At 39.7% G+C, this 25,377-nt stretch overlaps 1 protein-coding gene across 5 annotated transcripts in view; it reads left to right on the top strand.

Moving 5' to 3' along the window:
* Ankrd12 (ankyrin repeat domain 12) overlaps window positions 1-23,747 on the top strand; it is a 112,321-nt gene extending 88,574 nt beyond the window's left edge. For all 5 annotated transcript variants that reach the window (XM_037210177.1, XM_028873974.2, XM_028873975.2 and 2 more), the window contains 5 exons: window positions 1,705-6,362; window positions 10,768-10,866; window positions 14,630-14,773; window positions 16,684-16,779; window positions 19,182-23,747. In XM_037210177.1, the coding sequence (XP_037066072.1) occupies window positions 1,705-6,362; window positions 10,768-10,866; window positions 14,630-14,773; window positions 16,684-16,779; window positions 19,182-19,367 (5,183 nt within the window). In that variant the 3' untranslated portion in view covers window positions 19,368-23,747. The remainder of the gene's footprint in view (window positions 1-1,704; window positions 6,363-10,767; window positions 10,867-14,629; window positions 14,774-16,683; window positions 16,780-19,181) is intronic.
* The last annotated feature ends 1,630 nt before the right edge of the window (window positions 23,748-25,377 follow it).

Genomic DNA, 25,377 nt, shown 5'->3' with positions numbered 1-25,377 from the left:
GAGGCAGAGGCCAGCCTGGTCTGCAGAGCTAGTTCTAGGCCAGCCAGAGCTGTTACACAGCGAAACCCTGTCTTGAAAAACTAAAAAAAATAAATAAATAAATAAATAAATAAATAAATAAATAAATAAATAAATAAATAAAGGGTAGAATGAAATAAATTCTACCAAGGCTTTGATTGTATTTCTACAACAACTTGGTTATAATAATTCTGTTTTGTTTTGTTTTGAGAAAAGGTTTCTCTGAGTAGTTTTGGTGCCTGTCCTGGATCTCACTCTGTAGACCAGGCTGACCTTGAATTCACAGAGATCTGCCTGGCTCTGCCTCCTGAGTGCTGGGATCAAAGGCATGCACCCGCCTGGCTTGTTTTTGAGACAGTGTCTCACTATATAATCTTGGCTGGCCTGGAACTCACTGTGGTAGACCAGGCTGGCCTGAAACTCACAGAAATGGAGATCCACCTGCCTTTACCTTTACTAAAGGAGTCCAGTGGGTCCTGGGAGCTCATTAGTCTGCTAGGCTAACAAGCACAATGTTCCTCTCATGCAGGGAGAGACCCTGCTGCAAAAGCTGAAGTGGAGAGCAGTAGAGGGAAACCCCGAAACCCTTCCCTGGCCTCTGCATGCATGTGCTTGGGCACCTGTGCTCACATACAGGGTCAACCTGGGGAACATGAGTTGGGTTTGATTTGGTTTTGTTGGGGAGGGGGGTTGCTTTGTTTTTAGATGGAGTCTTGGTAGCAAGACTGATCTTTCTCCATCTCCCAAGTACAGGGTTGCAAGCATGAGCTAAAAAACACTCCTAGCTAAAAACTTTGTTTTGATTTTTAAAAAAAGAATGAAGTACATCATTCTACCAAGGCTTTGATTGTATTTATACAACAGTGTGGCTGTAATTTGGTTGGTTTTTGAGACAAGGTCTCAATATGTGGCCTTGTCTGGCCAGGAACTCACTGTGGTAAACCAGGCTAGCCTAGAACTCATAGAGGTCCGCCTGCTTCTGCCTCTCAAGTTCTGGGATTAAAGGTGTATGCCACCATGCCTGGTACTTAGCTATAATTTAATAAAATATTTGTATGTTTAATAATACATAGAGACTATTTCTCCTAGTGTTTTAGGTCTAAAATGTAGGTAAAAGAAACCTAAGGAACAGAATAGTGGTTTTTGTGAATTACATATCTATTATAATCTTGATTATGTAATTGGAGGTTTTTTTCTTCTTTTCTCTCCTAAATCACCATGTTTCTAATGTAGTTAAAGCTTTCCCATTGTCTAAATAATTGGTCTTAATGGTAAGCATAAAGTTCTGCTAATATATATTTTGAAATAAGTAAAACAAAACCTTTTTAGTGATTCCTAATCTTTCTTAGGGAGAAGAGTTAAAGAGCCTTACCTAAGTCCTTCTCTTGCCAGCACAAAAATGTATCTATGTATATGTAGGATTCTTGTAATCCTTTTTACAGTGGAAGCTCCCCTGAGTCCAGATGCCCTGTGAATGCTCTCCCTCCATATGTGTGTTTGTGTTTACATATTACATGCTGTGTTTAACATGTGCTCATCATAAAGGAGGCACTCTGAAAGCTGTTCTACAAAACTGTAAGAGAACTCATCCAGGTTCCTTTGCCTGGCTTATATGTGTAAGGTAATTTTATTGGAATTGTCGGATGTATTTATGGTATAAGCTATGTTTTTCTTTTCCTATTCTAGATTCAGAAGAGGCTCATTCTGTAAATCCTTCTAGTGTTGATGAAAACATTGACTCGGAGACAGAGAAAGACTCCCTCATCTGTGACAGTAAAGTCCTCCCCAGTAAAGCCCCACTCCCGTCTGCTCTCGATGAGTATGAGTTCAAGGACGATGATGAAGAAGAGTTAAGTAAAATGATCGATGACAGGCACATTCTAAGGAAAGAACAGCGCAAAGAGAACGAGTCTGAAGCAGAAAAGAGTGGTTTGTTTGCAAAACAGGAGAAGGCCTTCTATTCCAAATCATTTAAAACTAAAAAGCAGAAGCCGTGTAGGGTTCTGTATTCCAGTACTGAAAGTTCTGATGAAGATGTTCTTCAGAACAAAAAGATTTCTACTGCATGTTCTGTCCCTGAAACATCAAATTCTGATATGCAAGCCAAGAAAGAATATGAATATAAACAGAAAGGCAAAGTTAAAAGAAAATTAAAAAATCAGAATAAAAACAAAGAGAACCAAGAATTGAAACAAGAAAAAGAGGGGAAAGAAAACACCAGAATAACAAACTTGACAGTCAATACTGCACTGGATTGTTCAGAGAAAACCAGAGAGGAGGGCAGTTTTAGGAAATCTTTTAGCCCAAAAGATGATACTTCGTTACACTTATTTCATATTTCCACTGGTAAATCTCCCAAACATTCTTGTGGATTAAGTGAAAAACAGTCAACACCGCTAAAGCAAGAACATACAAAAGCATGTATTTCACCAGGGAGCTCTGAAATGTCGTTACAGCCTGATCTTGCTCGATATGATAATACAGAACCTGAATTCTTGCCAGAAAGTTCAAATATAAAATCTTATAAGCATAAGGAAAAAAACAAACTTCAGAAAGATTTCCACCTAGAATTTGGTGAAAAATCAAATGCCAAAATAAAAGATGAGGATCATAATCCAGCATTTGAAAACTCAGAGTGCACGCTAAAAAAGATGGATAAGGAGGGCAAAACACTAAAAAAACACAAACTGAAACATAAAGAGAAGGAGAAGGACAAGCACAAAAAGGAAGTTGAAGGGGAAAAGGACAAATACAAAAATAAAGAAAATGCTAAAGAGATGCAGAGGAGCTTTGAATTTGACAGAGAATTTTGGAAAGAGAATTTTTTTAAAAGCGATGAAACTGAGGATCTCTTTTTAAATATGGAACATGAATCCCTAACAGAAAAAAAGACAAAACTTGAAAAAACCATGAAAGATGACAAATTAACTAAGGAAAAACATGTCTCAAAAGAGAGGAACTTTAAAGAAGAACGGGAAAAGACTAAAAAGGAAAGTGAAAGATCTCTTAGGGAAGAAAAGCTGAAAGAAGAAAGAGACAGTGTACCCACAGATAAAGAAGTAGAGTGTGGTTCTGTAGGGGCCAGTGTAAACCAGGACGCAGTAGGGCTACATTCCATGGAAAAGGATGTAGACATTGAAAAACAAGAAAAGCATACAAAAGAAAGGGAGAAATCAGACAGACGATTTCAAACTAAGGAAAAAGAGGTTGACAAGACTGAACGAAAATTTTCTGAAAAAGAAAAAAAGATAAAACATGAACATAAGTCAGAAAAAGAGAAATTGGATTTTAGTGAATGTGTTGACAGAGTAAAAGAAAAGGACAAGTTATATTCACACCAAACAGAAAGGGGTCATAAAGAAGGGGAGAAAATAAAAAACACTATTAAAAAAACTGATGACAGAGAGAGGAACAGAGAAAAAATGGATAGAAAGCATGACAAAGAAAAACCTGAAAAGGAGAGGTGTTTAGCAGAAAGCAAAGAAAAGCACTTAGAGAAAAAAAAGTCTGATAATAGTGAGTATACTAAATCAGAAAAGGTCAGAAATAAAGACAGGGAAGGAGAGAAGAAGGAAAAATTTAGAGATAAAGAAAGTGTAAATGTTACTAACTCCAGACATTTGCAAGAAGAGAAAAGGTCAAGTATAGGAGATAGTAGTAGTAAAATCCAGCATGAGAAAACTATGTCCCTTAAAGAAAAGGCAAGGGATGAACCTTTGAAAACTCCAGATGGAAAAGAGAAAGATAAAAAAGATATAGACAGATACAAAGAACGAGACAAACGTAAAGATAAAATCCAACTAAATACTTTAATCAAACTAAAATCTGAAACAGATAAGCCTAAACCTAAGTCATCACCGGCATCAAAAGACATCCGACCTAAAGAAAAGAGGCTAGTCAATGATGATCTAATGCAGACAAGTTTTGAACGGATGCTCAGCCTTAAAGACCTAGAGATAGAACAGTGGCACAAAAAACATAAGGAAAAAATTAAGCAAAAAGAAAAAGAACGATTAAGAAATCGTACTTGTTTAGAACTTAAAGTAAAAGATAAAGAAAAAACAAAACATACACCCACTGAATCAAAAAATAAAGAATTTACCAGGTCAAGAAGTTCAGAATTGACTGATGTTTATAACAAGGAGAAACAATCTAAAGATGTTGGAAGTAATAGATCACAATCTGTTGACACCAAAAATGTACTGAATTTAGGGAAGTCATCTTTTATTTCAGAGAACAGCTCAAACCGCTCTCCTAGGTCAGAAAGTGAGAGGCTGGGTCTTAGCTCCAGGTCTGTGTCCATGATTTCTGTTGCTAGTTCAGAAGACTCTTGCCAAACAGTGACAACCCCACGGCCTCTTGTTGAATATGACTCTGACTTTATGTTAGAGGGCTCAGAATCTCAATTGTCGTTCTCCCAGTCACCTTTTTTGCCAAATGCCAAATCTCCAGCCCTTTATGAAAGGGAGCTGGAGAGCCTTGCTGACGTGCCGGAACGACTTAAACCACCATGTACAAACAGACTTCCGGTGTGCCATCTCAGGTCATCTTCTGTGGAAGATGTTAAACTAATTACTAATGAGGTACGGCCTGCTGTGGAAATCAGAAGATGTAGCATGCCCTCAGTCATTTGTGAACCCACAAAACATTTCCAGATATCAGATGAAAGCCACCAAGGCAGCTTAGCTGTGCCAAGAGAGACTTCTCCTTCCCCCAAACCTGAAGTATCTTCAGCAATGCCAGAAAGAGGCCTTTCGCATCTGTCTGACTTACACCCCAGCTTTACAGGCTCCCCAACTAGGTCTGTAAACAGCAGGTATATTGCATCTGAATCAAATGTAATCAAGAGTGCTAGTCTTGTGGGTACTTTAATGGACAGTCCGATGCACTTGGAACCATCTAATCAGGTTGGAGTGATCCAAAATAAATCATGGGAGATGCCTGTTGATAAACTGGAGTCTTTAAGCACCAATGAGGTTATCTGCCCAGATTCTAGTACATCTGACCAATATTCCTCTGCTCAGAGTTTTTGTAATTCAGAAAGCAAAATGTTAAGAGAACAAAATACTGATTGCTTATCCCTACACCAGACTGATCTGCCAGGAAACTCGTGTGCTCAGGATCCAGTATCCTTTCTGTCTTCACCACAACCCTGCTCTTTTTCCAACCAGTCACATTCAGATGCTGAGTCTGCTTCTAAACCTGTGTCTTTGTCATATGTTGCCAATCAAGAACCAGGTATTTTACAACAGAGAAATGCAGCTCATATGATTAGCTCTGTTTTAGATAGTGACAGTAACTTTACAAAGGATATGGAAAATACGTTTGTTCTATCAGACATTCAGAAGACGAATTCTTTTGTACCAGTTTACTCTGAGAGCACTATTCAAGAAACACTCCCAAACTTTGAGAAGGCGAATACTTTGCTTGTGTTGCCATCAGAAAAGGACTTCAACGGAAGTGATGCTCCTTCTCAGATAAATACACAGTATGCGTTTAGCAAACTTACTTACAAGTCTTCCAGTAGCCATGAAGTTGAGAAGAGCACAGAAGATACACAAGTTATCTCCCATGAAAAAGAAAACAAACTGCAAAGTTTGGTCATAACTCCGTTGAGTAAATGTGATTCTGATTTGTATGAAATGAATGCAGGGATGCCAAAAGGAAACCTAAATGAACAGGAGAATCCAAGGCATGGTCCTGATGGTGAAAAGTACTTGCTTTCCATTGAGGATGAAGAATCTCAACAGAGTACTCTGTCAAGTGTGGGAAACCATTCCCAGCAGTCAGCCCACCCGGAGATGCATAAATATGACCAGCTAATTAAAGGAGAATTAGAAGAAAGTGCTGAAGACGATAAAACTGAAAACCAAATCCCCCAAAGAATGACTCGAAACAAATCGAGCACAGTGGTAAATCAGAGCAAGCAGATTGTTGCTGGCTGTACACTTCTGCCAGAAAAAGACAATGACTCCTCCCCTAGGGGAAGAATAAGGCTCACTGAAGAAGACGATCCCCAGATTCCCCATCCCCGGAAAAGGAAAGTGTCACGGGTTCCTCAGCCTGTGCAAGTGAGTCCTTCTTTACTACAGGCAAAGGAGAAAACGCAGCAGTCTCTAGCAGCCATCGTTGATTCTCAGAAACTAGATGAGATTCAGCCATACAGTTCTGAGAGAGCAAATCCGTACTTTGAGTATTTGCACATAAGGAAAAAAATTGAAGAAAAATGCAAGTTATTATGTAGCGTTATTCCTCAAGCTCCTCAGTATTATGATGAGTATGTAACATTTAATGGATCATATCTCCTGGATGGAAACCCCTTAAGCAAGATTTGTATTCCTACAGTAAGTAAATTGTCACTTGATACACATCTGTAACACTCATGAGGGTATAACTCAGTGATAGTGCACCTGTCTCATGTACAGAAGGCCTTGGCTTCAGTCTTTAGTACTGGGTAGAAAATTGTGCATATGCAAGCTGCATACATAATTTTAAGTTTTCTAGTAGTTAATATTTTCAAAGCAAAAAAACCTGGTAGATTAATTTTATAAATGTTAAGTCAGTATATCCAGTGTATTCGGTATATAATCAAAATACAGTTACTGAGATATTTTACTTCTTTTTTTCACTGAGTCTTTTGAAGTCTGATGTACTTATGGTACATGTCTGCCCTGACAGACCACATGTCACAAAGTAGCTTCCTTATCAGGTATCATGTTAACTTTCCCTCAGCTGCTCATCCTTTTGTTTTAAAGGAAACATGTTCTGATGTCTTTAAAGACAAATGAATGCCTCTACATGGACTTGATCCCATTGTTTTGTCTTCTCCAGAACCTTCCTCCGTGAAACACTTCTCACTAGTATTTTTTTTTCCAGTCTCCTTTCTTGGTTGGCCTATGTTTGCTGATGCAGAATATATATATGTTACTTCTGTCTTAGAGAGAGAAAAAAAATCTCCCTTGACTTTCCCAGCTCATCAACCTTCCACTGTCTGTCACCTTCCCTGACACGCTTGTACACAGTATTTTGTGTGTGACAGTTTGTCAGCCTCCTGCCTTACTCAGTCTTGAGCTCTTATGGCATAGCAGGGATCACCTCTGATCTGTTTGTAAGGTTCATTGGATTGTTTTTGTTCTGTTTGGTCTGACTTGACATCATAACCACCTTGTTCTTATTCAGTTCTCCCGTCATGAGCTTAAGTACTTATTTATTCTCCTGTTCCTCTGCCTTATTGACTGTTTAAAGTAAGCACTAAATGTGTTGCTTGCCTCCTCTCTTGCCATTTTCTGTATTGCATTTGTGATGTTATGACTTCATTACTGCCTTAGATACTCAGATACATGAATATTGCATATTCAAATACATTATGTTACATATACAAGTAATAAGTATATGCTAAGCATTGTGCTAGGCGCTAGATATTGGAGATGAACAAGATAGACATTCTAAATCGCTGCCAGAGTTCCCATCTTTCCTCTGTCCAGCATTAGGATGATCTAAGTTTCATTATAAAACACGTCTGTTATTGGGGTGTAGTTGGTGCACACCATTGATCCCAACATGGGGGAGGCAGAGGAGGCAGATCTCCCTGACTTCAAGGCTAGTCTGGTCTATGTAGAGAGTTCCAGGCCAGACAGAGCCACATAGTGGGACCCTGTCTTTAAAAAAATCAGTCCGTTGATGTGACTATGAGGCTAAACATCTTGAGTGGTTGTTAGTTTCTGTAGAATAAATCTCAGTTTCTTACTGTTACATACAAGGTCCTTCCTTCCAGTACTTTGCTAGGCTTGGTCCTAGTAACTACCCCTAGTGTATAGGAAGGCTACACTGGAACCCCTAACATAGGGACTGTTTTGCAGCATCCCTTTACATGCTTTATCTTTTAATTGGTACCTTTTAAATGGATAAGGACATACTCTGCCTAATATTAGCTGAGAAGTGATGCTGGTGCATTTAAAATCTTAACAGATTAGATTTAAATAGCAATCGTAGTAGACTAAGTAATGAGCAGTAAATTTGTTATCAATACAGTCTTTCAGCAAAATCCATTGTTAATAATTTTTAAAAATTCAGCTAATAATATTTTGTTTGTTGCCCAATTTTTATTTCCTCTTAAAAGGTAAAACATTTAAACTGGAATTATATAGGCTTAGACTATAACATAAAGAACACGTTATGTTAGAACTTTATAAGCTAGCTAGAAGTACTTAAAAGTAAACTCTGTCACGTCATCCCTGAGAAACAATGTAATACAAGTTTGAAACAGTACAGAGAGACTCTTTGTTGAATTAGAATTAATTGTTTCAAATACTGCTTTAAAAGAGAGGATAGAAGGTGGATATAGTATGGATTTTTATCTTTAATGAGAATTACTAAGGCTGTGTAGTAAAGCAAATGTCCACTTAGCATTCGCAAATTAAACACCTAAGTTTTACCAGTCGTTTTGTGGCGTTTTAAGTGACTGACTCCACTTGTCTTCTGACTCTCTCCTTCCACTGTTTCTCCACCATTCCTCTAACAGACTTAGCTCTTCCTTCAAAATGCTCCCATACTGTCCTCTCAGAGACTCTTCCTTCGCAGCCCCCGTCTTAAATGAATGACCTTCCTCTGTGTTCCTTGAGACAACTGCATACCTACAAGAGATGGTAGTTTTAAAACAGTAGCACCAAACTCGTGTAGCTAGAGTTTTCCTGCCTTGCCCACAGTCAGGACAAATCTTTGTCACCCGCCAGTCCCACAGCTGCTCAGACCCAACCAAGTAAACACAGAGACTTATATTGCTTACAAACTGTATGGTCGTGGCAGGCTTCTTACTAACTGTTCTTACAGCTTAAATTAATCCATTTCTATAAATCTATACCTTGCCACGTAGCTGATGGTCATGGCCCGAGTGGCAGTGTCTTCTGCCTTCCTGTTCTTTCTTTTCTCCTCTCTGTTAGTCCCGCCTATACTTCCTGCCTGGCCACTGGCCAATCAGTGTTTTATTTATTGACCAATCAGAGCAATTAGACATACAGACCATCCCACAGCAAACTCGTTTTTCTCAACTTAAAGCAATTCATAAGACACACACACACACACAAATCAATGTAGTTTTTCAGTTAGAGGCCTGAACAATTATCCCAAATAAGCTGCTACTTTGTAGATGTCTGCACTGTTCTGTTGAGACCTTGTGATGACATCTTACATGTGTTTGGTTGCTCAGAATTCCTAGTTAGAAATGAAAAGTCTTTGTGAATCTAGCTTTGATGTTTTTTAGGAAAGGACTTGTCCATGTTGTCTTGTGATCACTGTAGCAGCAGCATAGGAATGTGATGTCCTACTTTCTGGTGGAATCAACAAGGATAAAAGGAAAACAGATACCCTAGGGAGAAGAGAGAATATTCAGGGTTCTAAACTGTTGCCAGACTTGCCTGTCTACATTAATAGTAAATTGCCAGCTTCCTGTGGGATTAATGAGAAAGCAGAGTCTATTGTAATATCAAGTTAGAAATGAACTAATAACTGTTGAATTGTTATACACAAAGTTACGTGGAATGTCACATACAATAAAGAAAGCTCATTACATAGTTGTATCTACTTCTATATAAGAGAGTTCATTAATACTGAGGTTTTTGTTTTATTCTCAAGTCTACAAAGATGCTTTGCTTATTAAACTGACACACTGCTGTGGTCCCCAAGAGCGCTTCTGTTTTTACACCAGCTTTTTTGTTTTTGTGGCTACTCATCTCTTCCTGTCTAGGAGCTGTAACTGATGTTTTTGTCTTAATAATTTGCTCTTTGAAATTTTGCTGTGGCCTAAGAATCAAAACATCTAAGCATAGTGGAATGTCCTGCTGGGTTCCAGACCACCGGCACTGACTGAAAAGTCTCACTCAGTTGTTAGTGAGCTGTTTCCCTCAGACAGATGCACTGTGGCAAATAAGCTGACAGCATTGAGTTTGCTGCAAAGATTCTGTGCTTCAGTTCAGTGTTTCTGAAGCCATTGCTTTAGGCAGAGTATCATGTTAGTGGGAGCGTGTGTCAGAGGCTCATGGCAGCCAGGAAAAGAAGACACTCCCACCTCCACCAGCCAGGTCTCTTTGCAGTTCCACCACCTTCCAGTAGTTTGCTCAGATTTTGTTTTGAACAAATTTGGTTTTGATTCAACTGTTGATTAGAACAGAGCTCATAACCTGATTGTATTAGAAAGTGTCTGTTGTCGGGTTGATAAACCTGGGAAGAAGGAACCCCAAATGAAGAGTCTCCTCCCTCAGACTGGCTTGTGGGCATGCATATGGAGCATCTCTTGATTGGTAATTAATGGAGGAGGGTGCAGCCCACTGAGTGGTACCATCCCTAGACACGTGGGCCTTGTCTATATAAGAACAATAGTTAAGCAAGGCAGTAAGCAGCATGCCTCCATTGGTTCCTGCTTCTAGTTCCTGTCTCGAGTTCCTGCCCTGGCTTCCCTCAATGATGAACTGTAACTCACAAGCCAAATAAACTCTACCCTCCCAGGGTTGCTTTTGGTCAATGCTTTATCACAGCAGTAGAGAAGAAAACTAAAACCATTACTTCTATGCATTTCTAATTGACACTCACTAGTATTCCTTATTAATCTTCCAGGAGTCTCAGTCTAATCAAGTTGACAAGAGTAACCATCACAGAACTGTATTGTTTAATTCATGGAATGTCAGGTTTTAAGTTACGCACTAAAAGTTTAATCGTAGATAAAAACTTAATAGTTTATGTGTGCTTTCTAATTAGATTACTCCACCACCTTCGCTGTCAGATCCACTTAAAGAGCTCTTTCGGCAACAGGAAGTAGTAAGAATGAAACTACGTTTGCAACATAGTATCGAAAGGGTAAGGTACCCTCAAATATAAATGTATGCAAAAAATAACCATTTACAGTAGTAAAAAATGGCCTATGGCTTTTCATTAGTGGACATTGCCTGTTTACCGCTGTCTGGGGAAATGGTGTGATTTTGTCCTCTTGTGCTCATCCAATTAAAGAGAGAATTTTAAACCTGTCTTAGGATAGTTACTTTCTTTTTTTTTGTTTGTTTGTTTTTTCGAGACAGGGTTTCTCTGTGTAGCTTTGCGCCTTTCCTGGAACTCACTTGGTAGCCCAGGCTGGCCTCGAACTCACAGAGATCCACCTGGCTCTGCCTCCCGAGTGCTGGGATTAAAGGCGTGCGCCACCACCGCCCGGCCAAATTTTTGTTGTTGTTGTTGTTGTTGTTGTTGTTTTTTCAGCATTATTATTTTTTTTGGGGGGTGGGGGGGAAGCTGAGGATCGAACCCAGGGCCTTGTGCTTGCTAGGCAAGCACTCTACCACTGAGCTAAATCCCCAGCCCCCTCAGCATTATTTTTTTGGGGGGGGCGAGGATAGTTACTTTCTTACTACAATTCATGCTGAAGTGTATTTTTATATTTGAAATCCCTATGATGTATCATTTGTTAAATTTATGATACTAGAATAGTCAGTTTCTAGTAGAACATTTATAATTCTAAATTTTTGAGTGCTTTCTTGGCATACCAGCCTCTTTAGGCCTAATGGAAAAGGCTATGTTTATTCATTTTTTTGGTATGCCTTAGTATCTAGTTTTCAGTTGTTTGTTTGTTTTTAGTTTTTTGAGACAGGGTTTCTCTGTGTTGCCCTGATTGTCCCGGAACTCACTCTGTAGACCAAGCTGACTTCAAACTCAGAGATCCACCTGCCCCTGCCTCCAAGTTCTGGGATTAAAGGCGTGCATCACCACTGCCCAGCTAGTGGTTAGTCTTGACATGAGGGGGAAAAAGACAAACTGGTGATGGAGAGATAGTTCCCTAGTTAATAAAATCACTTGCTGTTCTTGTAGAGGACATGGGTTCAGGTCCAAATACCCATATAGTGGCTCACAACCATCTGACTCCTGTTTCAGAGGATCCAGAGTGCTCTTCCAGTCTTCCACAGGCAGCAGGCACACGTGTGGTGCCATACATAACATGCAGGCAAAACATTTACATAAAATTAATCCTATTCCTAGAAATCATGAACATCATTTTACGTGGATTTACAAAGTATATCCCTTAAGCCAGCATTCCAGAGGCAGAGGCAGGCAGATGGATCTTTGTGAGTTCAAAGCCAGCATGGTCATATAACAAGATTCAGAATAGACAGGTCTCCATAAAGGAACCCTATCTCAAAACAAAGCATAAATATATCCATATCCCCTTAACCTTGTGTTAAAGTTCCATGGTCTCTAAAAGATACAAGCTATGGTATTTCACAGAAATATACATATACTTGTCTTCGATTTATATACAATAGGTTCCCCATGGCAGAGGCCTTTAACCTTTTTTATACTTTGGACCAATGAGGAAACTGGGAACCAGTTCTCAGACTGTGGTTGCAAAGAGAAGCAAGAAGGGAGAGCAAAGCACCCAGGCGTGCTGGACTCCTTGCCGTTGTCTCGCACAGAGAAGGCAGGGTGGCATGCTCCCAGCCTGTCCTCACAAGGCACTGTTTGCAAGTCTCTGCTTGACATTCTTGCTAGCACAGATTTCAGAGCTATCCTTGTTGACACTGGAAGTGAAAGTTTAGAGTAACCAAGTAATACAAGCCCATAGCCAGGCTCAGGATGGGTTACAATCTACAGATGGACATCTGAAGTTCTGTCTGCTAAATGCCAAAGATTAACTTGAAGACTCAGCCTATTCCATAACTGGAAGGTTGGGACACTTAACTCATTAAAGAGGAGTGTGTTTATTTCTGTAAATAACATCATTGTAAAAATTTAGACACAACTAGAGAGATGGCTCAGCAGTTAAGAGCACTCCCTGCTCTTGCAGAGGACCTGGATTTGGTTTTCAGCACACACATTGCAGCTCACATTCACCTGTAACTGCAATTTCAAGAGATCCAGTGCCCCTTCTGGTCTCTACAAGCACAGGCACGCAGATATCGTACACAAACACACTCACACACAAAAATAGATCTTCAGAGAGAGAGAGAGAGAACAGACATCACAAGGGAATGAATATATCTGTTAGACTGACTATAATAAATGGCATAGTAGAATACCCCAAGAAATACATAAAGAAATTGGAACCATCATACGTTATTGATCAGTGTAAAATGATAGCAGCTGCTGTTGCAACAGTTTGACTATTCCTCAACAGTTAACAGACTTGTGACCCAGCAGTTTCACTCCTAGTTATTACCTCATAAAAAATAAAAATATATGTCCAGGACAAACAGAAGCTTGAGCATAAATGCTCATGACAGCTTCCATAGTAACCCCAAAGAATAACAACTGTGGGGAAGGCAGAACATTATCTCAGACCTGTTAGAGCACCAAGAGTTACAGTGACATAGGGCAGATCAACAAAAGGCATACAGTTTCGATTTAAAGTTTTACTGAACATGGAGCCCTATGAGGAAATGAAGACCCAGAGACGTGGTGAAGCCCTGATGCTTTTGTGTTAGATTAGACAGAAAAACCTAACAATGTAAAGGCAAGGTAATTTCAAAAGGGCTGTACAGGGTTCTCTTGGCTTTACCTCCCTGTTTCTGCTGGAAAGAACGTTCCTCTCTGCTGGGCTATAGTGGCACACACCTTTAATCCCATCATTCCGGAGGCGAGGCAGGCGGATCTCTGTGAGTTCAAGGCCAGCCTGGTCTACAGAGCGAGTTCCAAGACAGGCACCAAAACTACACAGAGCAATGCTGTCTCAACTCTCCCTCACCCCCCAAAAAAAGAATGTTCCTTTCCTCCTAACCCGTAGAGGACATCTTTTACTTTGGAGTCTTATTTCCTCAGAGTGCCCTTGCCCTAATTATTTTTAAAATGACTACAGTTCAAAATAAGCATTATACCAAATTAGCATGTTTTGAAGTGGCAGAGTCTGCCACCCTTCAAATCCAAATGGTCAAATAATGAATGGCATACATAAAATATGTCTACAGTAGAATATGATTTGTCAATAGCAAAGAAGTAGATTATAGTACACACTACAGTGTAGGTGAACCTTGAAAATACAAGACACTAAGTAAGGAAAATCGGTCGCAAAAGGCCACATAGTGTGTGATTTAATTGAATTTTCAAAACAAGTAAACTCATAGGGACAAAAGGTAGATTACTGATAGCCAGAAGATATAAGAAAGAAGAGTGACTGCTAGTAATAGGAGATTTCTTTCTGGTTTGATGAAAATCTTCCGGAACTAGAACATGCATTTATTTATTAGTATTATATGTATGAGGTTTTTGCTGGCATGTATGTCTGTGCATCACATGCATGCCTGGTGCCTGTGGAGTTAGAAGAGATGTTCAGTCCCCTGAAGCTGGAGTTATAGACCGCTGTGAGCCTCCATGTAGGTACTAGGAACTAAACAAAGGTGGTCTTAACCACTGAGCCATCTCTCCAGCCCCATCCATACACTTCAAGAACAATTTCAAGAAAGAAACTGCCAATTTTGGAAAGAGAAGATTTCTCTAGAACACTAGGAATTTTTAAATTTCTCAAGCCTCCTGTGAAGAAAATGGTACTCTGTGATTAAGATTATTTCGTGTAGCTTAAGTGACTTTATCTAATTTCACAAATAACTTTATGAGTATTTTTAATTACTCTGTGTTCAATTAGGAAAAACTCATTGTATCCAATGAACAAGAAGTTCTGCGAGTCCATTACAGAGCTGCGAGGACACTGGCCAATCAGACGCTGCCGTTTAGTGCTTGCACCGTCCTGCTGGATGCAGAGGTGTACAACGTGCCCTTGGACTCACAGGTAAAGTGCTGGTTGATACAGAGTGCCTTCAAGAACTGGAACAGTCAGTCCTGTTTGTAGATCTGTCTTTGTAGAAGAAGGTTGAATTAAAATCAGAGAAAAAAGGCAATTTCAAAAGTGTTCCTGGAACAACTGGTCCTCTGTATTGTGGGTTGGTATAAAGCCAGGTAGCCATTTGGACATGAGTGTACAAGCCTCACCCCAGAACGCGAGAGGCCGTACTCTATCTGCTTAACAAAATGAAGGGCTAAGTAGATGACTCCATGGATAAAGTGCTTACCATGCAAGTGTGAGGACCTGAGTTTGAATCCCCAGAGCCAGACACAGTAGTAGCACATGTCTAGGCTCCTGGTGCTACAGCAAGATGAGAGCAGGAGACGGGCTCTCTGGACATACATCACCTCACAGAGACTTTGTCACACCTGAGTCAGCTTCAGGGCCCACGTGGTAGAGAGAGCCAAGCCTACAAGTTGTCCCCTGACCCTCACATACACACTATGGGATGCTGAGGAATGCCTAGCCTCTGATGGGTTAAAAAGAGAATGTCAGCTGTCATGGTGACTCACACCTGTAATCTCAGCAGCAGGGCAACCTCTTAGGCAGGAGGGTCACATTTGAGGCTAAGCTAGACTCAAAAATTATCTATTTTTTTAAATTATTTGTATTTTATTGATGTTTTACCTGTATGTATGTGTGAGGGGGCTGGATCCTGGAGTTACAGACAGTTGTGAGCTGGGAATTTAACCCTGTGGGTGCTGGGAATTTAACCCAGGTCACCTGCAAGAACAGTTAGTGTTCTTAACTGCTGAGCCATCTCTCCAAAAATTGTCTGTTTTTATTAGTACATTTATTTATTTATCATGTGTGTGGTGGTCAGAACTAACTTGTAGGGTTGGTTGACCCTTTCCTACCACATGGGTCCTATGGCCTGAACTGGGGTTACCAAGCTTGGCAGCAAGCAACTTTGCTTACCCAAGAATTTAAAAAATAAGTGAATTCCTCAGTAAACTCAAAACAGTCTCAAAATCAGAGGTGTAACAAAACTGAGCCAGTCCCTCTAACAGTTAAAGGACTGAAAGATACAGGCATCTTCTGGAAGGTAGATGTTTTCACAGTAAGATGAAGAAATTCCTGCTTTTGACTCTATTCTCTTTTCTTACGTAGCCATCCAACTTTCTTTAGTCTCTTCTAAAAATAAATGATATAAGCTGTTAATGGAAAGGGGATTTTGATAATTTAAGTAATTTTATTATATCATGCTCTGAATTTCCTAGTGAAGCAGAACACCAGGTGTTAAGTTAGAATTGATGAAATCCCAGGACTCGAGGCTTACTCTCTGGACAAGGATACTCGTGTGTGTGTGTGTGTGTGTGTGTGTGCGCGCGCGCGCTTGTGTGCGTATATGTGTGTAGGTCAGAGGACACTTGTATGTGGAAGTCAGGACAAATGTGACGCTAGTTCTCATTTTCCCTTTTGTGTGAGTCCTGGGGATGAAAGTCATGTCATCAGGCCTGTCTAGCAAGTGCCTTTATCACTGAGCCGTCTTGCCAGCCTGGTTTAAGAACACTTAAAAAGATCTATCCTGGAAGACATACTACCTCTAATGGCAGGTGTCTGCCCTGTGACCACCTGTTCTCCCTCTGTCTGGCAAACGTGAAGAAAGATAGAGCAGGCAGAGCACTCCCTGTGCCATGCCTTTCTGAGAACGGAGGAGGACTCTACTTCAGAACTGAACGCTGCGTCTTCCGAATTCTGGGATCACCCTTTCTGCTTGAAATGGAAAGAACAGCATTAGTACATTTTCTCTTTAGAAATACATTCCTCTCAATAAAACTGAAGCATCCATAATAAGTGGGATATTACAGGTTTTTAAAAAAGTGTTTTACTACATATAACATTTTTTTTTTTAGTCTGATGACAGTAAAACTTCTGTGAGAGATCGATTTAATGCAAGACAGTTCATGTCCTGGTTACAAGATGTGGATGATAAGTTTGACAAACTAAAGGTGGGTATGTTTACATGGCAGTTGCTACTGTTCGTGCTGAGACAGGTTCTGATGGATCCCAGACTAGCTTTGAACTCGATTTGGAGTTCAGCTCCTCCGGCCTCCTCTGGCGGCCAGGATTATAGGCATGCACCACCATGTTGGTTGTATGTGGTGCTAGAGATTGACCTCAAGTGTTTGCCAAGCCAATACTCTACCTGCTGAGCTGCCTCCCTGTAGACCAGGATAAATGGATGCTTCCCTTGGGACTGGAGCAGCGGCTCAGCGGTTAAGAGCACTTACTACTCCTATAGGGGACCCAGGATCTATTCCCAGCACCCCCAGGTGATATAGATATATAAGAGGATATGGAGATGATAAGATAAAAGGGTAGATTAATGAACCTACTTTTAAAGAACAACTTGTTTAAAATGTTTTACGTTGGTATAGATTTTAGTTTATGTTTAAAATGTTTTACATTGGTATAAATTTTAGTTTATTGATACAAACTTGAAGTTAATTTTGTTATACTGTATATATATATTTCTATTCTTGTTTGAGGTATTATGTTTATGTAACTCATTTAAAATTGTAATGGATAATTAAAAAATAGATTAATAATTAGTCATCTATGATAATCATATCTGTAGCCATGTTAGTTAAGTCTTCTAGGTATACATAGATATATTTCAGATAAATAGGTAATCTTCAAACACTTCATAGACCTAGAGAATATGGCATTTAAATAACTTAAAATTCTGTTGCCGTGAGACACAATTGCTCCTGGCTGTCCTGGATCTCACTCTGTAGCCCAGGCTGGCCTTGAACTCACAGAGATCCGCCTGGCTCTGCTTCCTGAGTGCTGGGATTAAAGGCGTGAGCCACCACTGCCAGGTAGAGTTTTCCTGCCTGGCCCACAGTCAGGACAAATCTCTGTCACCCGCCAGTCCCACAGACGCTCAGACCCAACCAAGTAAACACAGAGACTTATATTGCTTACAAACTGTATGGCCGTGGCAGGCTTCTTGCTAACTGTTCTTATATCTTAAATTAATCCATTTCCATAAATCTATACCTTGCCACGTGGCTGATGGCTTACCGGCGTCTTCACATGCTGCTGGTCATAGCAGCGGCTGGCAGTGTCTCTCTCCTCAGCCTTCCGCTTCCCAGAATTCTCCTCTCTCCCTGTCCCACCTACTTCCTGCCTGGCCACTGGCCAATCAGTGTTTTATTTATTGACCAATCAGAGCAATTTGACATATAGACCATCCCACAGCACCCAGGTATCTCACAAGATCTGTAACTCTAGGGAATCCAATGCCCTCTTTTGGCTTCTGGCCTCTACAGGCACTAGGCATGCATGTGGTACATACATACATACATGCAGACAAAACACCCATACACAGTAAATTATTAATTAAATTAATGTTTCCCTGTCCTTAGAAATCACCAATAAGTGAGAAATAATTAGAAAAAGAAACATTGATTATGAATATTCACTGTGAACTACACTTGGAAAATAGGAACTGAAACCCACAAACTGGTTCTCAGAACTAATGTAGAGCTGGAGAGACAGCTCAGTGGCAGAGTGCATACCGTTTTGGGAGAAGACTTCAATTCAGTTCTCACTTCCTGTATAGTTGACTCACAAGCACCTATAATTCCAGCTTCAGGGGGGTCTGATGGCCCCCAAAGGCTCCCTCTCACCTGCACATAGCCACACAAAGACCCTTACACCCTTTTAAGAAAAGAGCTACTGGGCTGGAGAAACGGCTCAGTGGTTAAGAGCACTGGCTGCTCTGCCGCGGACCAAGGCTCAATTCCCAGCACCCACATTCACAGCTCACAACAGTCTCTAACTCCAGTTTCAGGGGATCTGAGTCCCTCACACAGACATACATGTAGACCAGATACAAACACACACAGAAATTAAATGAATAAATAAATAAATATTACTTCAAAGAAAGACCTACTGTTACATAAAATATCAAAGTGCCACAGGAACAGTAGTTTTGTGTATCTTTGTACTCATTATCCAATATACCTGTCTAGTTATAGCTCTAACGTAAGAATCGAATGATAAAACAAATGTGGTTTGCATAGTTGCACACTTGTAATTCTAGCTGTTTGGGATACTGAGGCAGGAAGGTTTCTCACCTAGACTGCCTAGCAAGATCTTGCTGCCCCTCCTCCACAATTGACTTGAAACTTTAAAGCATTTCTGTCTATATTTTAGAATTCTTTGGATAATTCGAAATCTTACTATTTTAAAGAGTAATAGCAAGCCCAAACTGAAAAGATGAAAATGAAGTGGCAGACCCAGAAGTAGGGACACGTTGGTGTGACAGAGGACAGAAGGCTTTGTACTGTGAACTGTTCCTACCCCTCGTGTAATTAATCAGCTCTTCTCTTCTTTTAAATAGACCTGTCTTTTAATGAGGCAGCAACACGAAGCTGCAGCGTTAAATGCCGTCCAGAGACTAGAATGGCAGCTCAAGCTCCAGGAACTCGACCCTGCCACCTATAAGTCTATCAGTATTTATGAGATCCAGGAGTTTTACGTTCCCCTTGTTGATGTTAATGATGATTTTGAATTGACTCCTATATAGCAGTTGGTACTTGCCTGGGTATCATCCTAAACTAACGATACAAGAGTTACACTGTGGAATACTGCCTTTAAGAAAAACCCTGATAATACGCCTTTACAGTTGTTAGTGAAGTTAACTAAAGTTGGTTATGTAGTGAACACTGTCATTTTATAAAAATAAAGAAAAATATTTTGGATCTTAGGTCCAAATACAGTTTCTAACAGAAAACTATTATTTATATTCATCAAAGGTAACTATTGCATTAGAAAATGTTGGCAAGCTGAGTAGATCTTTAAAAAGTTGAGAAAACCTGTTAACAGCGCTGGAAGTTGTTAGCACTCCAAGTAACAAGATAACCAACCACAAGTACTCAGATCTCCTGTGGGTTTTATTAAAAGTACATGAGAAAACACAAAGATTCAATTCCTACCAAATAGTTTCTAATGCAGAAGAAAAATCTTGGCACAAAATTCCTCAGTTTATTTTATCTGTAAATTAATTGTACAGTTTTCTTTTTTGAAAGTTTTAATATTGTCTTCCTTTTTAATAACTTATTTTATACATATTGTACATCTTGTAATTAATGGTCAATGTATACAAGGGACTGGCCCTCAAAACTGTACACAGAGATGACTGTAAAACTGTCTGTTCGTTGGACCCAAGTTGTCATTGTGGAGTGTCATAGCAGTGTGTTCAAATAGTGAACCTTTGACTAGGCATGCATGGGTTTGAGCTAGCTTGTGTCCATCCCATAACTGTCAAGATGGTGGCTTAGTTGTGTCGCATGCTTTCTATAATTTAACTCTTTCTGTAACTGACGCCTGAGACAGTGCGAGACTTCTCTTCCCAGTTTCCTGCAAGAAAACCGGGGACTTTGTGTGTGGGGCACACTGATCAGAATGTCATCAGAGAAGCAGGAGCTCTCTTCCGTCTCACTGGAGAACAACAACCAATGCCTTTGAATGGAAATTCTGAAATTGTAAATGTCTATTTTAATACTCAACTATGAAAGAATCTGTGAATATATGTAAATATGTTTAATAAATTTTATTGGTCATGTTAAATCATTGTAAACTTTCTTACATTGCTTAAATTTAATCTTTTAAGCTTAATAGCCTTTGCACTTTTAAAATAACAATTGAATGCTCAGATCAAAATAAGATACTTGGTAGTCAAAATAAATAAAAGACTTAGGAATATTCCAGCCCTTGAAATGTTCATGAAGATTTTATTAATATGTTGTATTTTTCCTTGTATCAAGATGCAAAATGTGTAACTTGCAAATTTTCATAATTGAAATAAGATTTGGTATGCTTTTTATAGTAAAATAATGAGCAATATACTTAGAACAATTTCTCCTATGACGTGATGTAGATTAGATATTCAGGAAAACGTTAGATAAAACCTGCTGCTGAACTTGTAAAACATTTGGAAAGGAAAATTAGATTAATCTAAAATCATCATAAATAGGATAAATATTTGTGAACGCTGCCTTGAATTATGAAATAATACCAGATATTTCCTATTTTCATAGGGAAAGGTAAAAAATACGAATTAAATGGTTTAAATTCAGCTTACAAGTTGGAAATCCCAGCTAGTAAAAGAAAATATTGAGTTTTCAGTGCAAAGGTACATATTAAGCTTAGGGATTTTTGAATTTTTACGTCAATTTATATTTTCATTCTTACTGTACTGGCATGCGCAATAAAGCAGCACATGTGAAAAATACACAGTGCAAGGATTGTAAAGGTTGGACGTAGTTTTCCTTAGAAATTTAGATGAAAGACTTTGGCCTTTTCATTGAATAAATGGGGCCAGAAAGGCAGGGTAGACTGAAGCACTGGTTTTTGTTGAAGTTGTGTTTATTAAGGTTGGGAACATTGGAAGCTAATTTATAAAAGCAATACTTTTTAATACAAAAACAACTTAATGCAAAGTTTGTTTATTCTTTATCCTAGAAAGGAAATTTGTTGAGCTCATGTGGCAAATAACAAAAATTAAACAGGATTATGAAACGTTCAAGAGAGCAAGAGAAAAGTAAATCTGTAGAGCACTTTGTTCTGATAGCTCAGCTGTTGGGGGACGGGGCTGGGGGGGTACTGACCAAACAGAAGGAGCTGTTGGGTGGGGGAGGGGGAGAAAAAGAGAAAACAGCTTCTTGTAAGCAGGACCCTGCAGGTGCAGCCCTCAGTCAGCCCAGCTTTCTAGTCCTGCCCACAGTGCTCGCTCTTTTCATGGTAGCTCAAACAGCTGGAGCCTCTGCCACACTCCTGCTACTAATGCACTTCCTCTGCACGCCCGCCGCCGCCGCCGTCGGGAAAGCTAAGTCACTGCGCCTCATAGGAACTGTGTGAGTTAGGATATAGTTAGAACTCTCGATGTTAGAGACTTTCTGAAGGTCTAAAATACTAGAGGGAAAAAATCTCAGAATGGAGTATATGCCTAAAAAGATTTGGGTTCTCAAAGAAAAATAAGGATGCTGAATTTAATCAGTGATTCTTTTTAAACTCTTAAACATCATGAACAAGATATTAAATTGTACCTAAGGATTTGTATTTCTTTAAGTCTTGTTCTAAATCATATCTGTTTAATAAATGACTAATATTTGTGCATGTTATTTAATAAAGAGTTATATTTTTATAGAAAAAAATAAGAGTGAAATGTGTGCTAAGTGTTTTTGACTTACTGTTCCACTCCTGTCTAAGTAAGTGAAACACCAGTGTTTACTTGGGCCTCCAGCAAGGTTGCAGAAATACTCACCTTGTGGGAGCAATCCCTTTCAGATCAACTGAGTAAGGAGAGGTCTCACAAATGAATTGCAAGCAGGAGGCACGCTGCACAATTCCAAAGCCCCATGCACCTCGTTTGAGTGGCACTCGGCATTCTAGTGGTCTAGGAAACAAGGCAGGGTGAAATGGTTTCCTCTCCTTTTCAAAAGGTTAGCAATGTCTTTAACTCTACCTCTGCTGCTCTGGCATATAAATTCCCAAAACTTTACACAAAGGCTGTTGACTAGTTAAAGGAAACATTTCACCATTAAAAAACAAACAAAAAAAAAAAACAAAAAAAAAAACTTTTTTTTTTCACCAGGCAGATGGTTCATGCCTGTAATCCCAGCATTTGGGAGACAGAGTTCAGTGCCAGATTGGACCGTTAATGATACCCTGTCTCAAAACAACAATAAAATCAGCAAATGTTTCAAACCCTTAAGACGAGAAGTCAAAAAAAATAATAGTCTTTGGAGATGTGTGTGGAGTTCAATGGTTCAAACTTCTTTTTGAGGCATGGTCTCACCATGTAGCCTTGGCCAGCCTGGTACTGGCTATGTAGACTGTGCTAACCTCAAACTCAGAAATCCACCTCCCTCTGCCTCCCAAGTGCCAGGATTAAAGATGTGCACCACCACACCCAGCTAAAGTTTCTTGTAATTCATTATCTTGGAAGTCTTGTAGTACTTAAGAGGAAATTTAAGACCCCATAGAAATAGTCACCTGAATTTTTTTCAATCATGAAAACTAGGGTTCATAAAAGAAATTCAGCCATATAAAGTAAACAATCATTAAACTGTTCTAGCTATAGAATTTTAAGTATTAGCACAAAAGTAGCAAGTACAGCTGGAAGATTGGCCAGATTTCTCCTGTGAGTAAATGTATACAGTATTGATGGTAATATAATTTTTGATCATGAGACATACTTCCATCAGAGGAAATTATGTGAAGGTTTTTATCCTAAGTTAGGCAGTCTCTGCTCACATTAGGAATCGGTGTTCTTACATAAAAACCTAGGAAAGCACATTTGTCTTATTTAAGTACATTTTTAAAAAGTGGTTACTTTATCCAAATCTTCAACTAGCACCAGATAAAAAGCCTTTATGTAGCTAACTACCCCTCGCTCTTTAGAACAATGTTACACACCAAGGACAGGTTCACAGATTAATAGTCATCACTTGTCATCCCTCATTCAGCGTTACGTTTGTTAGTAGTTTTTAAAAGATGGTTCTGCTTTAGATCCAAGTTTTTAAACAATCCAGACCTAAGTAAGCCGTTTGATAACTCCTTGTTACAAGTACCCAAATCAACACAAAGTTTTCATCACCCCAGAGAGTCCCTCATGCCTCAATCCATGCTGTTTCCCCAAGAGGCAACCAGTGGGCTGCCTGCCTTCACTCTGTGTTAGTCCCACCTAGTCTCAAACTTCGTGGAAGTGAACTCATGTAGCATATACCTGTGTCTGCCTTCCTTCTTAAGCAGATTTTGGAATTCATATGTGTTTCGTATATCAGTAACAAGTAGTAATTTTTACCGAGTAGTGTAATTGTACAAATGTGTTCTCGTGTTCTTAGTGTTCGGATTGTTTACAGTTGGGATATTGTGAATAAACCTATGGACATGGAAACCTTCACTGTGGATCTATTTTTTTTTCTCTTAGGTATTTACTGTTGAGAAGAATTTTGCCACAGCTCAGGTTACTGTTCATCTGTATTAGAAAATGACATTCCTCCAAAATGAATGCACCATTTATACCATACAGCCCTGTATGAAAGTTGAGTTGCTGAAACCTGATACTTGGTGTTACTGGGTCTAGCACCCATGATGCCCTGGGTTTCTTTCCAGCACTGGAGGGTGGGGAATGTGACTAGTGACAACATTGTCAGCCAATTCAGTGGATGGATAAACCTCGTGCTTTTCATTTGTATTCTTCCAGCGACGATGAGCTTATTGAAGCTATTTGTACATATCATTTTGGCTTTTTGGGTTTTTTTTTTGTTTTTTTGTTTTTTTGTTTTTTGTTTTTTTGTTTTGTTTTGTTTTGTTTTTTTTCTTTTGTGACAAGGTCTCTTGTGTAATCCTGGCTGTTCTGGAACTCACTATGTAAACCAGGTTGACCTCCAATTCAGAGATCCACCTGCTTCTGCCTCACAAGTGCTGGAATTAAAGGTGTGCACCACCACACCTGATCTCATGTTATTTTTTTAAATCATCAAGCATTTTTCTCATTTCTTTCTGAGCCGTCTTTTGAAATATTGGTGGTCTTTTCTAAGTTATGCATAACAGTCCTTTGTCAGATACGGACTCTGGATGTTTTTATCCAGTATATTATTTGCCATTCCCATTTTCTTAGTGACTAGTTTTCTTATTCCTCCTCCATTTTAGTGCTTTGTTTCTGTGGCCACATTGTCATTATAGGCTGAGCTTTAGTCAACCTTCTGTACTGTGCCCACCCCCCACGTAATGTATGTATCACCTGGCATAATACATTCTCTTGTGCTGGTGATTTTATGGAGAGGTGTGAGCATCAGGAAAACAGCTGGAAGCCATGCTGTGACCAAGAGCTGATGATAAGTCAGTGTTCAGGCCTGGAGGACATAAGAGTCACTTCCTGATCACATGAAGAATACCAGTTCAGTGATGTAGGTAGACGTTCAGATGTTGACACATTTCACTGTGGAACCCAAAGTTCACGCTTGAGGACAGTGGCATGGCTCTGCAGGTAAAGGTGCCTGCCACCAAGCCTAGCAACCTGAGTTCAATTCCTGGAATGTGCATGGTGGAAAGAGAGAATAGACTCCCATTGGTTATTCTTTGGCTTCCACATGTGTTTCATGGCACTCACTCTCAGGCCTACACGGAGATTCACACTTGGTATCGCCAATGCAAAACAACACTCTCACCCAAAAGTAGAGGGGTCTCCAGATATAACCAACTCTGGCCTCTTGAGAGTATGGATCCAGGCGCCCCAATGACTTGTTTCACTGGAGAAATGGTTAATGTCAACTCTTTTTTTTTTTTTTTTTTTTTTTTTTTTTTGGTTTTTCGAGACAGGGTTTCTCTGCGTAGCTTTGCTGCGCCTTTCCTGGAGCTCACTTGGTAGCCCAGGCTGGCCTCGAACTCACAGAGATCCGCCTGGCTCTGCCTCCCGAGTGCTGGGATTAAAGGCGTGCGCCACCACCGCCCGGCTTAATGTCAACTCTTTATAGCCACAGAACATAAGAAGGTCATAAATCAGTGCATTCGCCGAACATACTGAGGAC

Source organism: Peromyscus leucopus, chromosome 13, assembly GCF_004664715.2.
Source record: "Peromyscus leucopus breed LL Stock chromosome 13, UCI_PerLeu_2.1, whole genome shotgun sequence".
Classification (NCBI taxonomy): domain Eukaryota; kingdom Metazoa; phylum Chordata; class Mammalia; order Rodentia; family Cricetidae; genus Peromyscus; species Peromyscus leucopus.
Note: the sequence above shows the minus strand (reverse complement) of the source record. Positions and strands in the feature narration are given on the sequence as shown.